At 37.7% G+C, this 12,393-nt stretch overlaps 1 protein-coding gene across 4 annotated transcripts in view; it reads right to left on the bottom strand.

The window, feature by feature from the left end:
- The window catches only part of LOC126334529 (uncharacterized), a 113,087-nt gene that overhangs the window by 22,932 nt on the left and 77,762 nt on the right, over nt 1-12,393 (bottom strand). For all 4 annotated transcript variants that reach the window (XM_049996885.1, XM_049996884.1, XM_049996883.1 and 1 more), the window contains exon 5: nt 1,854-2,056. In XM_049996885.1, coding sequence (XP_049852842.1) covers nt 1,854-2,056 — 203 coding nt within the window. The remainder of the gene's footprint in view (nt 1-1,853; nt 2,057-12,393) is intronic.

Below are 12,393 nucleotides of genomic sequence, written 5' to 3'. Positions count from 1 at the left end.
GCGAGTTGGCTGTTGAGCATGAGAGCAGACGTGTGCGGCTTGATCCTGTGACATTATCAAGCTATTCTTAATAAACAGAGCTGTGCATACCCCAATTACCTAAGGTACGAGTGACATCAGATAAAGTCACAATTTGTTTGATCATGTGGGACACTGGTTAGAGAAGCTACTACTCAGCAGAATATCCCTTACATAACATTGCATTGTGCTAACAGATTATGCTTGTAAGGGGCAAACCATCAGCAGAGCACACTAATAACATCCCCTAATGTGGTATCACATGGCTGTAGAGGCAAAGTGTCATGGGAAGCTAATCAAGAGGATGTTTTTGCTCCATGAGAATGCCCCAGATCTTTCTGCTTAGGGCACAATCACATATGCCACTTCCTTTAGCTATCAAATTTAGTCTCACCACCTATATTCTCCTGACATGATACTCATGACTTCTTCTTCTTCTTTCCTTGGATGAAGGAACCACAGTGTGGCAGGCATTTTCACAATAGTGACAAGATGATCTTTGAGCTAGAATGTTTCCTGAAGAGACAGAATGAAGACTGCTACAGCCAAGATCTTTGCCAAGTCATCTATGACTGGAAAAATGTGTCACACTGAAACATGAATACACCATCAGCAGGTTTCATGGTCACAGCTTAATTTTTTTTCTTTTAAGTGATTCTAAAAACTTTATGACTACCCATCGGGTTTAACACGGGGACAGATTAACGTTCATCTACAGCTGAATGTCAGGAGGTGTGCTCCATGGTTACCAGATCTTATTTATAGTTTGTTGTTCCAATCTTACATTTTCAGTCATAGCAATGAATTTATATTAAACCAGTTCAAAACCTGCATGTTGGCTTCAACACCACACTACAGTTCTGAGCATGGTATTATGCTGAGGGAAATGCTCCTGACTTCCTCCTACCAGTTAAGTTGAACTGTAATCCTAACGGCAAATTCAGAGCAGTCATTTGAATGCAACAGTATATGCACGAAAGGTACATAAAATAGAAGCATGTGTGCAGATGATTTTAACCAGTTAAATGGACAAAGAAGGGTATTATCACATCATGTTTTCAGCTACTTCTCACAAAATTACTCCATTAAATATGCAACACTCCTAAAAACTAACAATAATTGTTATGGATACAAAAAATGCTGTAAAAAGCTTTAAAAGAATGTGTAACTCTAATTAATGGAGGGAAAAGTGCAACAGAGACATGGTATTTCCCATCTTTCTAACCAAAAAAATTGTTAACTACGACAATGAAGGTCAAAATTAAGTGAGCAATTAATGTTTTTTCTCTGACTGTGTCACTGGTATCTGTAAGTGACTTATTTCAGCCTATATGGTATCGAGATTTCTTGTATTTGACAATTTGTTGACCATAGATTGAATAGCATCAGATTTGTACACTAATTTAATATATACAAACAATGGAAATCCAGGATGGAATAATGACAATATTATGAAAAGGATACTTGCTACTTACCATACAGTGGAGATGCTGAGTTGCAGATAGGCACAACAAAAGGATTGTCAAACAAAGCTTTCGGCCCAACAAGCCTTCATCAGAATTAGACAAAAAACACAAACACAACTTGCACAGACATAATGTGTGCCTATCTGCAACTCAGCATCTCCACTATATGGTGAACAGCAACTATCCTTTTCATAATATTATAATTTAATATACTCTGTGAATGAAGTAGCATTGCTAACTAACCCAGAAAAAGATGAGAACTGAAATAGAGCTAGAATATTAAAATGAAGGAAATGATATTCTTTTGTAGTTTAATCACCACACTACTGAAACCTTTATGCAGGAATTTTTTTTATTGAATGTGCATACCTTCATCCACCGACAATCTGCAATCTCATGGTCACATTTTGTTATTGATTCAGAAATAGGAGTCAGGCAGACAATAAAATAAATATCTGAGCAGGCAAAATTAGCACCATGAGTATGTCGGAAACAAATAAGATATCTGAATTCTGTCTGGACATTAGTTTCTTCCTGGACTTCTCTTATTGCAGCATCTGGAATATCTTCACCTGTAAAATAAAATAAGTAAATTCTTTAGAAATCATGATACAAACCACCACAAACGTACTTATTTTCAGTTTACATAGCTAGTACAATCATATACCAAATACTAAAGCACAAAGGTGGTGGTGATGCTTGTGATATATAGATGGAAGTGAAGTAATTTATTGTTTAGTATTAATTCTTAATTACCCTTTTCCTTTAACTTGTTCACCAAGTTAAATACAGACACTGAAACAGACATGTTATTTCTTCTTTTATTGTTATCTATATGTTTAAACTGTTGCCTAGATGCTTCTCTGCAAATTCTCCACCTTCCTTTTTATTGAACTATAGTGCCATCACAGATGCAATGTTTCTTATCAGATCAGTATACATAAAAATTTGCACTGACATTTTAACTGATATAAAGCCAGTGATTGTGCACAGAAAACTAAGTTTTAAAATGCTGATATCAGTCTCAGTGGATCAACATCATAGATATCAGAAATTAACTGAAAGGGACAGACAAATTCTAAAGTACAAAGTACAAACCAATAGTAAAAAAATCCATGTCTTCTATTAATTAATTAATTAGTTCCTGCCGGCCGGGGTGGCCGAGCGGTTCTAGGCGCTATAGTCTGGAACCGCGTGACCGCTATGGCTGCAGGTTCGAATCCTGCCTCGGGCATGGATGTGTGTGATGTCCTTAGGTTAGTTAGGTTTAAGTAGTTCTAAGTTCTAGGGAACTGGTGACCTTAGAAGTTAAGTCCCATAGTGCTCAGAGCCATTTCAACCATTTTGAATTAGTTCCTCATGTTCAGCAGATCCCATAAAAAAGACAAACCTTTAAGGATGTGGAATGAGTCAAAGTATACATTAGAAAAAAGAGATAACCAAACCACAGAAACTTAGTTTGTGCTCAGTACTAACGATAAACTATCAGTTTACTGATTAGTGCTTAACCAGTTCAATTTAACACAGTAAATTAAAAAGAAAGGTGCTGTTTTCTCAGTTTCATTAAAAAGTTGCTGTTTATCTCCTATGATTGGGAGCTTAATATTCACTTGATTTCAATGGTATTTTCAAGGAAAATAGTAACTTAACCTGTAAATACAGAGACATATTTACAATGCATTTCTGCTTGTTATTCAGCTTTATGATGAACACTGCTATTTGCCATGTAGCTAATTGAGCTTTTCAATTCTTCAATCTAAATTATCAAAAATTTGTAGAAAAATGATGTTTTTCATTTTCTTTTCAATTGGTATGGATTCTCTATTTCTTGCTCTGTGTTAGACAGATGCTTGTTGAACACCTTTCACCCAGAGCGCATAACTCCACTCTGAAACCTAGATGAGGTTGCAAATCCTACATGAAAATTATTTTTGTGTGTTGTAGATTGTGTAGAGCACAGTTCATCTGAAACTGATTTTTATTGTTAGCAACAAATGCCATTAGCAAGCAAATATATTAGAGTGTGAGAGTAAAAAATTCCAAAATCCTTTAAAGGGTCACTCCAAGAGGTGCAGCTATCAACTTCACACAATATTCTTACTATTAATTAATGCTGAATTAATACTTTATTTATTTATTAATTATTTGAGGTGCACTGCCCTGGAAGATAATGCCATTAGACAAGATGGACTGAAAATGCACAGAATTATCCAACACTTTTGCATTTAGATCAAAACAATGAGAGCTACGGCTAAGGGCAAATCAAGCTGAATTGAGCTTCTGGATAATTTTATATAGGTATTGACTCCACTTTAACTTGTCATCTAGCTAGATCACATGGAATCTTACATTTAGTGTAGGACTGTTGTATACTTCTGGTAAGAGCAAGTCATTTTTGCTTACTTGAACTCACGTAATATGAGTCTTTGTGAAATTAGACTTCAACTATTTCCTGTGATCCAGTTGTAGGCCTATTTGGATCTTACCTGAGTTGTGTCTCTTAGGTTTGAATTTGGATTCTTTATTATTGTGCATGAGTCATCGGCAAACATAGAATTTTTTTAATGAGTATTTAAAGCAGGGAATGCCAAGAACTTTGCAAATGTGCAAAGATCTCTCATCTGACTGAACATTATCCCCACTACCACACCACGCTGTCTGAGTGGAAAAGGCAGAAACAGTTGATATACTGCATTAGGTGGTAGTGCAGTCATGCAATGAACATTGAACTGCTTGTAAGCAGCTTTGTTTTATATTTGTATTACACTGCATTAATATTTGAAAATCTGAATGTCTGTACAGTACTTCGTGAGGAGCAATATTATACTGTTACCAACTGTTGATGCAAGAGAACAGACCTCTAAAAATTTTAAAAATTGGGTTTACAACTGCATAACAACAGCAACATTGTGTCCATCACTTTTTCTTTGTTAACTGCCTTCTGACTCAAGAACATAAAAAGCAGACTAGCACAGGCAAATAGAGCATTCCTAAGCAAAAGAAGTCTGATAATATCAAACATTGCCCTTAATATGAGGAATAAATTTCTGAGAATATATGTTTGGAGGACAGTACTGTGTGGTAGTCAACTATGGACTGTGGGAGAACCAGAAAAGAAGAGAACTGAAATGTTTCACATGTGTTGCTATAGAAGGTTTTGAAAATTAAGTGGACTGATAATATAAGATAAGGAATGAGGAGGTTCTCCACAGAACTGACAAACAAAAAATATATGAAATATATTGACAAGCAGAAGGTACAAGATTGTAAGCCACGAATTAAGGCACTGGGGGGTAACCTCCATGGTACCACAGGGGAAAACAGAGATTGGAATTCATCCAACAAATAATTGAGAATATACGGAGCAAATGCTACTCTGTATGAGATGAAAAGGTTGGGACAAGAGAGGATATTGTGGCATGCTTCATCAATCCACTCAGAAGACAGTTGGGTGGGGACGGGAGAGGGAGTATGGAAGGAAAGTGCACACAATATTGCTGTTTTAATGCAATTGTGTGTGTGAGCTGCATTTGTGTGAATCTGTGTGTGTGTGTGTGTTTGTGTATTTATTTATTTCAGAAGAAGGCCTTATGGTAAAAACCTTTTATGTTTATTAGTCTTTTTGTTGTGCCTGTCTGCAACTCAACATCTTCCCTATATGGTGATTAGAAACCTATTCTTTTCACAATATCATCATTACTCCAACCTGAATTTTCCATTGTACCATCATACTTTCTTTTCTTTACACATAGTTCACTTTTGTTGGATTGACACACACCACCACAAGAAGCTGAATGTTCTGTTGACACAACAGCAACTTGCAGTTTTTTCAACCCTGTTTCCCTTTCAAACTTCCACTTTTCAACCAGTTATCCTTTTTAATGTGAATGGAAATGATTCTGATGTGCAACTGACAACTTACTGTACGTACCACAATGAAAGAATATGTAGGCTACAGTTGAAAATCGAAGGCGTGAATGTCGTGTAACTGTTCCTTACTGCGTTCACAGTACTGTGATCAATATTTTTGGAACACAAAGAAGCTTGCAGACTAAATTTCCATTGTGTGGATATCAAATGCATTCCTAATATATAACTGTAAATCTAGTATTAATGGTAAATATTAATTTATTGCTCAAATAATGTGATAAATTCCTGATGTTGCACATATTTAACAAGGGGCATTATGGGTTAATTTAATTTTAAAGTACTAATAATAACAATAATTACTGTTGTTATTATTATTATTATTATTATTATGACAATGCCACAGAAAATTAGGAAACAGTAATAGGGCTAACCTCAAAATCCACCATTATGGAAAAAAGAGGTATGGTGAACGCCTTGCAATATTTTGCAAACTCCTGGAGGTTCACGAACCACAGGTCAGGAAACGATGATGTAATGGAATACATCTTTCTGCTCGGACAGCACGATGTGTCAGTGGGTTTAATGTGCAGACAGACAAGTGAGATCACACATGTATGCCAGGGCTTCGCACATGTGCACGAACATAAGCTGCAAGTTGCGCTGTGCGCAATATGTCACTTGACTTGTCCAAAGGAATCAAGAATGCAAGGAACTTGCTAGCATCATCAATTAGCTGCCTGTAAACATCTGCTGCCATGACACCTATGTAGTGAGTGAGTGGTTGTCATAAAAGACTAATTTTGCAAAAATTCTGTACCTTCAATGGTATCACAAGTTCTGCTGCCTCAATAAACTACTCACCACTGCTGAAAGATTTATCTGATGTGGCAATTCTGAGCACTTTTTTGTAGCTCATTTTTAAAGACGGGCTGCAACAACCTGTTACTGACTAAAAACAAGAAATAATGGAATGGGCTATAAATACAATGGCATTCTAAAAGTATACATGTACAAATACAAATACAATGATTTGCATGGGGTATGCACATTGAGAGTGGCTTACTGTACTGTACTGCTTGTTTTTAGGTCTGTCAGCTTGTTCATTCTATCTGCACAAATTAAATCTTTAAATTCTTTGTCCATGGTGTCGCAATGTATTCCATAGCAAATCTGTTGTGTCTGGTGAATATGCAATTGCATAATAGACATTGACAATTCTCATTCTCCTCTTTGAAAAATAACTGTGTTTCTAATTCTTTTTTAAAGACTTATGATGATGGATCACTAGATTGCCACCATACTTCTGCCAAACTGAAGAAAGTTGTGTTGACAAAAAATGCGGCACCAAATACGGGAAGAAACAGTGCTGCATCACATTGCTAAATGAAATGTTGCACCACAGCAAGGAGTTCTGAGAAGGATCACGCAAAGCTGAGACAGACGCAACCAACCTGAGATGTACTGCATAGTGCTGAGACAGGTAAGCCTCGGACAGCATGCATCAGCACAAGAAGCTCTGCACACTGTGGCTGACCCTGCTTTAAAATCATTGGACAATCATTTATGTACATTAAAAACAAAGATTGGGTCCAGTGTCAAACCTTGTGGAGCCATATATGTTGTGTTCCCTCATTCTGATGGTAGTTTTATGCCTGTGACACAGTTTGTCAATGTGACACCCACTTTGTTATGGAAGTGAGACTTCTTCCAAACAAACATGGTGTCAATAATGCCATAACACCTTAGTCTGCCTATTAGAGTGTTTTGATACACAAAATCAAAGGCTTTTGTGAAATCACAAAGTACACCACTCAGATAATTTTTTTTTGTTTAGCGCTGTTATGACTTCATTTGTGAAGCCTTGTGTTTCTGATAGTTAACACATTCTGCTCAGATAAATGATTCTACATTATGTCATAGGCAAATTACTCCAAAACTTTTAAAAGGAATGAAGGAGTGAGAAGCATCAGTAATTACGGATAGTTTGCTTAACTCATAGATGGATGTAGCTACAACATACCCAAGTCTTCAGGAAATATGCCTTGAGTCATTAAATGATTGCAAACATAGTGTACACTTAGTCCTTTCAGGTCAGATATCAATATTCTGCTACAAACAGCATCATAGACAGTAGAATTGCATATTCTAATGATTTGATAGTTTTTAAAATCTCCTTAGGGGTTCTATTCTTGAGACTAATGTCTGTCTGTGGTGCACTGAGTGTCTGTTAAAGTAAATATAATGCATCTGTATTTGCTAGTTTATTAGTTGTTGCCATGGGTGAGGAAGTAATCAGTGAATTTGATTTCCAATGATTTAACTGTATCACCATTTTTACCAGAACTATTTTATGCGGGCTCAATTTCATTTGAATTGCTACTGCAAAAATGCACTGTCAACCCCTGGTCACATTTTATCAGATCCAAAGCTATTTGAATCACATAGAACTCAGCATGAAACACATTAAATTCATTGGAGAGATGGATCCTGAGGCTATAGTCAGAAAAAATGATAGAATAACCAATAGGGTTATCTGGTTTGTGATCATAAATACAGGGTATCTATAATTAAAGTTTCAGTTTCAAAACACTGTAGAAAGAGAACCGATGCTCAGTATTATCTGAAAGTTGAACAGCATATTACTGACATAGGGGAAAATGTCATGGAACAAAAAAGTAAATATATAAATTAATAAATTCCCACCACTCCTAAAGTGACGTTCCATCACCCACTCAACCTACACAATATCTTTGTCCATCCCAATGCCACTCCCACTCCAAACCTACCTGCCACACAGATTATATCACTGAGGGAGACCCAGGTGCAAGACCTGCCCAATCCACCCACAAGCACTTCCTACTGCAATCCTGTCACAGGCTTATCCAACCCCATCAGAGGCCACGCCACTTGTGAAAGCGGCCACATTAACTCTGTTGCCAGCTGTTCACCAGAATGAATGGCCACTGCCAAACTGTGGCCAAGAATAATAAAGTTAACCATCCAGTGGCACAACATGCAACTGACAGCAACATACTCAATTTCAATGAAAACGTCACAACCCGGGCCATTTGGATCTTCCTCCACCACCAGCTTTTCTACACTACGCAGTTGGTAGTTATTTTTGCAACACACCCTCCACTCTCGTAACCCTCCTGATCTCAACCTCCATTAACCCACTGTCCCATCATCCTCCACCCAACCGCTTTTCCTTCCCTTCCTATGTCCAGTTACTTCCTCCCAATTCATGTCTCCACATCACCTCATCATGCACCACTATCCACTGGCTCCTGGCTCTGGAATCTGTGTAGCACATGCCTAGCCTGTTAACCTGCCACCTGTCCTCCACATCTCTCTTCAACATTAACAGCAGCAAATCAGCTGCCCCACTACAAGTCACTATATACCCATCCCCAAATCCTTCTCCTGCCTCCACATCTCTCTCCCTTGTGTGTGTGTGTTTTGTACTCTAGCTCGAGAAGGGATTTATTCTGAAAGCTAGCAAGTTCTTTTATAGCTCTCTTTTGCCTGCCTGTTGATGACTCAATGCTTCTGATATTTCCCTGAAACTTAAGTAAAATACTTTATAAAGTATGGAAACATAAAAGTAAAATATATTTTAATGTAATTAAGTTTGAGCCTGTTATAGTTCTATTAAAGTAGACAACATAATTCTTGTTCTTTCTTTTTTTTTGTGCCCTATGTACAATATACTTTTTCACCCGTAACTTGATTACCACCAGCATGTGTTTATGCATGGTATGATCATGAACTATTTCATGTAATATGATCTCTTGATTCTCTAAGTTTTTGGTGTGTATCTTTCATATCTGTATATTGTATTTCTCTTTCATGAGTTAGCGAGCACATCTTATTTTTAGTGATATGTGAAATAAAGGGTGACCCTTGTTTTGTTTTGTGACTGATCTGATGATGGCAGTTTATCAAAGTGCATCATCCATCTGAAGAAATAATTTTTTATTAATTTTTTTTATTACATTAGTGAAAAATGCTGTACTAAAGATGTATGATCCACTGTTAGAAAACATAACTGATTTTGTTATAATGAACGATTGTTATGAAAGTACATGCAGTATAGGGTGTTGTAAGAGGGACAGTATTTTGAGACTGACATTTGCAGCAGAATGTGTATGTTTGCACTGCATATTCCTCGAATAAATTAAAAGTTGTGGTTTGGCAATTCGGCTGACAGGTGAATAGTAATGTGAGTCTGTGATGAACACTCTTTCTATGTAGGTGACAGGTCCATACTTGAAAACAGGTCTATCCTGCCTTAGGAGGTTTATTTCTTAAACACAATTTCTGAAGCCATTTAGTATGTCCATTACCTGGTGATGAGGTTTCCCTTCTCTTCCTCATTGTACCTTGGTTAGGAGTCCACGATCACAGGAGGAAAGCTCAAGGGCCTCAGCGTCAAAGAAAAATTTTGCCCATGATGCTTTAGTCTCCATTCTGATGTAGTTCTTTGCTGTAAATTTTCCTTATTATCGGGAAGCAATGAGAGATGCCCTGAGACTGAGTAAACCAAATATTGCGAGTGAGATGTTTCCTTTTTGGAGTAAGGATGTCACTGTCAGCAATGAAGTCTGCAGAACTGGCTCTCTGGCAGTTGATGGCTTGCCAGAGAGTGTAAATTGGCATGTGCAACAACATGGGAAAATGTTGGTGACAGTAGTTACTTACTGTATTCATACTGAAACTCTAATGTTAACTGTAGGGCTGTTTCAGAACTGATGCAACTGAGGTAACAAATGATGGTGGGTGCTGACAGGCATGGACCGCTGAGGGAACACCTTGTACTGCAGCAAACCAAGAACAGAATGACATCATTCCAGAAGATCACAGTGATCAGGCTTGGACTGCCGAGGGAATACCTTCAAGTGCTGGTGGAGGGTGGAGGCCACAGACATACTGGACCAGGTCCACTCGAGGATCAGTCTTAGGTCACACCTGATGAAGGTTGCGAGTTATGTTACCGAAATATCATGCAGGTACAATGCTGATATCTGGCAGAACATGCGACAACCCAAGATGTCATCATGCAACTTGTCAGAACTGGGGCCTTGCAATTCATGAACTTGTTGTGGGATGCACATTTCCACCAGCATGTTTTAAGTGCTCCAACAAACATTCAGCTTAAATGTGTCCAATCTAAACAGAATAAAATAAAATATGTGAAATCAAGTTTTCAGAAGTGTGCTGTATGATGCAGTTAACACATCTCCCTGTCCCACAACAATCCCCCATTTACCCACTGTCTCCCACTTGATTCTATAAATTACAATCTACATCCAAAATTTCCACTGTTCTATGTACCATCCTCCCCCTCCCAACCCAGTCCTCCAGCTTACCATGTGCTATACGCAATTTTCCCTGCCTGAGCAAGGACATGCTCACCAGTGCCACATTCAGCAGCCTGGTGGGCACTCTAGCACTTACAGATTAGGCAACCATTTCGACACCCCTAGAGTGCAGTTTGCCTACCTTCAGTTGCTAGAGCACATGGCAGACAGAACTGGTGTGATGCTTTCTGACATGTTCATTTGTAACATGCTCAGCAAAGTTGTGTAGTGTGTAGGCAGCACTGGGGTGTTGGTGAACTGGGGGGAGGGTAGGCTTAGAGGAACCCTCTGCCAATTTACTCATGTACTCCCGTGTATCAAGCCACAGGAGGGCTGAAAAAGCATAAATACCCTTTTCTGCTTCAGATCATGTTCAGATTTCATTGAATAGTTTTTTACTATCCCTAGGGTTTCCAACCTGTACATGAGAGCAAACATTGCTTATCCCATACAGTTGAGTGCTTGGTCTTTAATGTGCAGATTATTCAACTTATTTCATGTTCACTCACAGTTCTGAATTCAAAGTTTGTACATTGGTGTGAGCAAATGTTTACCTTGCTGTTGTGGTCATCAGGTTGAGTTGGAATGCTACATAAAGTGATGAAATATTTATTAAAAATGTCTCAGATCTTCTATTAATTTTCCCTCATGCAATATGCTTATTTCTTTTGTATTCATATTTTATGGTGCTTTCCGGTATTGATTGATGAGCTTCCAAGATTGTCAGATTCAATGACTGTATCACTGTGCACCTTTTTTCTGAAATTTGAAAACTCTGTCTTAAACATTTTCTTGGCTTTACAATACTTTTCCTTAAGGATGATATACTCTTTTGATTTACAAAGAAAGAAGAGATCATGAACATTCTGCTTGAGTTTAATCAAACTACTTGGTAGTTCCAGCTTTGGTTTCTTTCTGTGTTTTAGAGTCCTTTTTACATCTTTCACTGGGCAACAATGATTGAAATGTCTCAAAATTGTTTCATAGAATTGATCCCACTTCTTGTTTGAGCTTGTTGTTATGAAGAAGTATTGCATAGTCTTTGCCCTAAAGTCTTCTACAAATTTTGCTGTTTGCAGACGCTTGTATGTGGGGTGAGTTTTATTGCTGTCAATGGTGCATTTCCTTTGCAACTTACATTTTATTTTTTATTTTTTTCCTCGTTTATGTTGGGCTAAAGTAAAATTCTTTGTTAGAGATTAACTGAAAGCTAAAACAAAAAAATTCCAGGTATTCTTAAAAATTCCTTGGTTTTTCCTGGTTTTCTTCCAGATGAAAAAATTCCCTGATGTCCTGGAGCGTATACACCCTGCAGAGACCACACATGAGCACTGTGACATCTGCCAGAATCCGCTGCCTTTGGTTCACTGTTGTTAATCATCTTCCAGACAGTTCCAACTTGGCCTCATCCATTTTTTGTCAGTTTACAAAACTTAAAGAAAACCTTTGAGGACTCGCTTGGACAGTAATGAAGTGATACAAGCAGAAGTGAGGCTGTGGCTCCAACACAGTCAAACATAATACAGTGATGGTCTCAACGGACTGGTCTCGCATTGGGAGAAATGTCTTCATCGCTAGGGTGACTATGTTTAGAAACATAAATGAGATGTGGAATGTTAATAATGTTTGTTTTATTCAAAAAACTTTACGAGTTTTCATGTAAAAAATTTGGAGGCATT

Source organism: Schistocerca gregaria, chromosome 2, assembly GCF_023897955.1.
Source record: "Schistocerca gregaria isolate iqSchGreg1 chromosome 2, iqSchGreg1.2, whole genome shotgun sequence".
NCBI lineage: Eukaryota > Metazoa > Arthropoda > Insecta > Orthoptera > Acrididae > Schistocerca > Schistocerca gregaria.
Note: the sequence above shows the minus strand (reverse complement) of the source record. Positions and strands in the feature narration are given on the sequence as shown.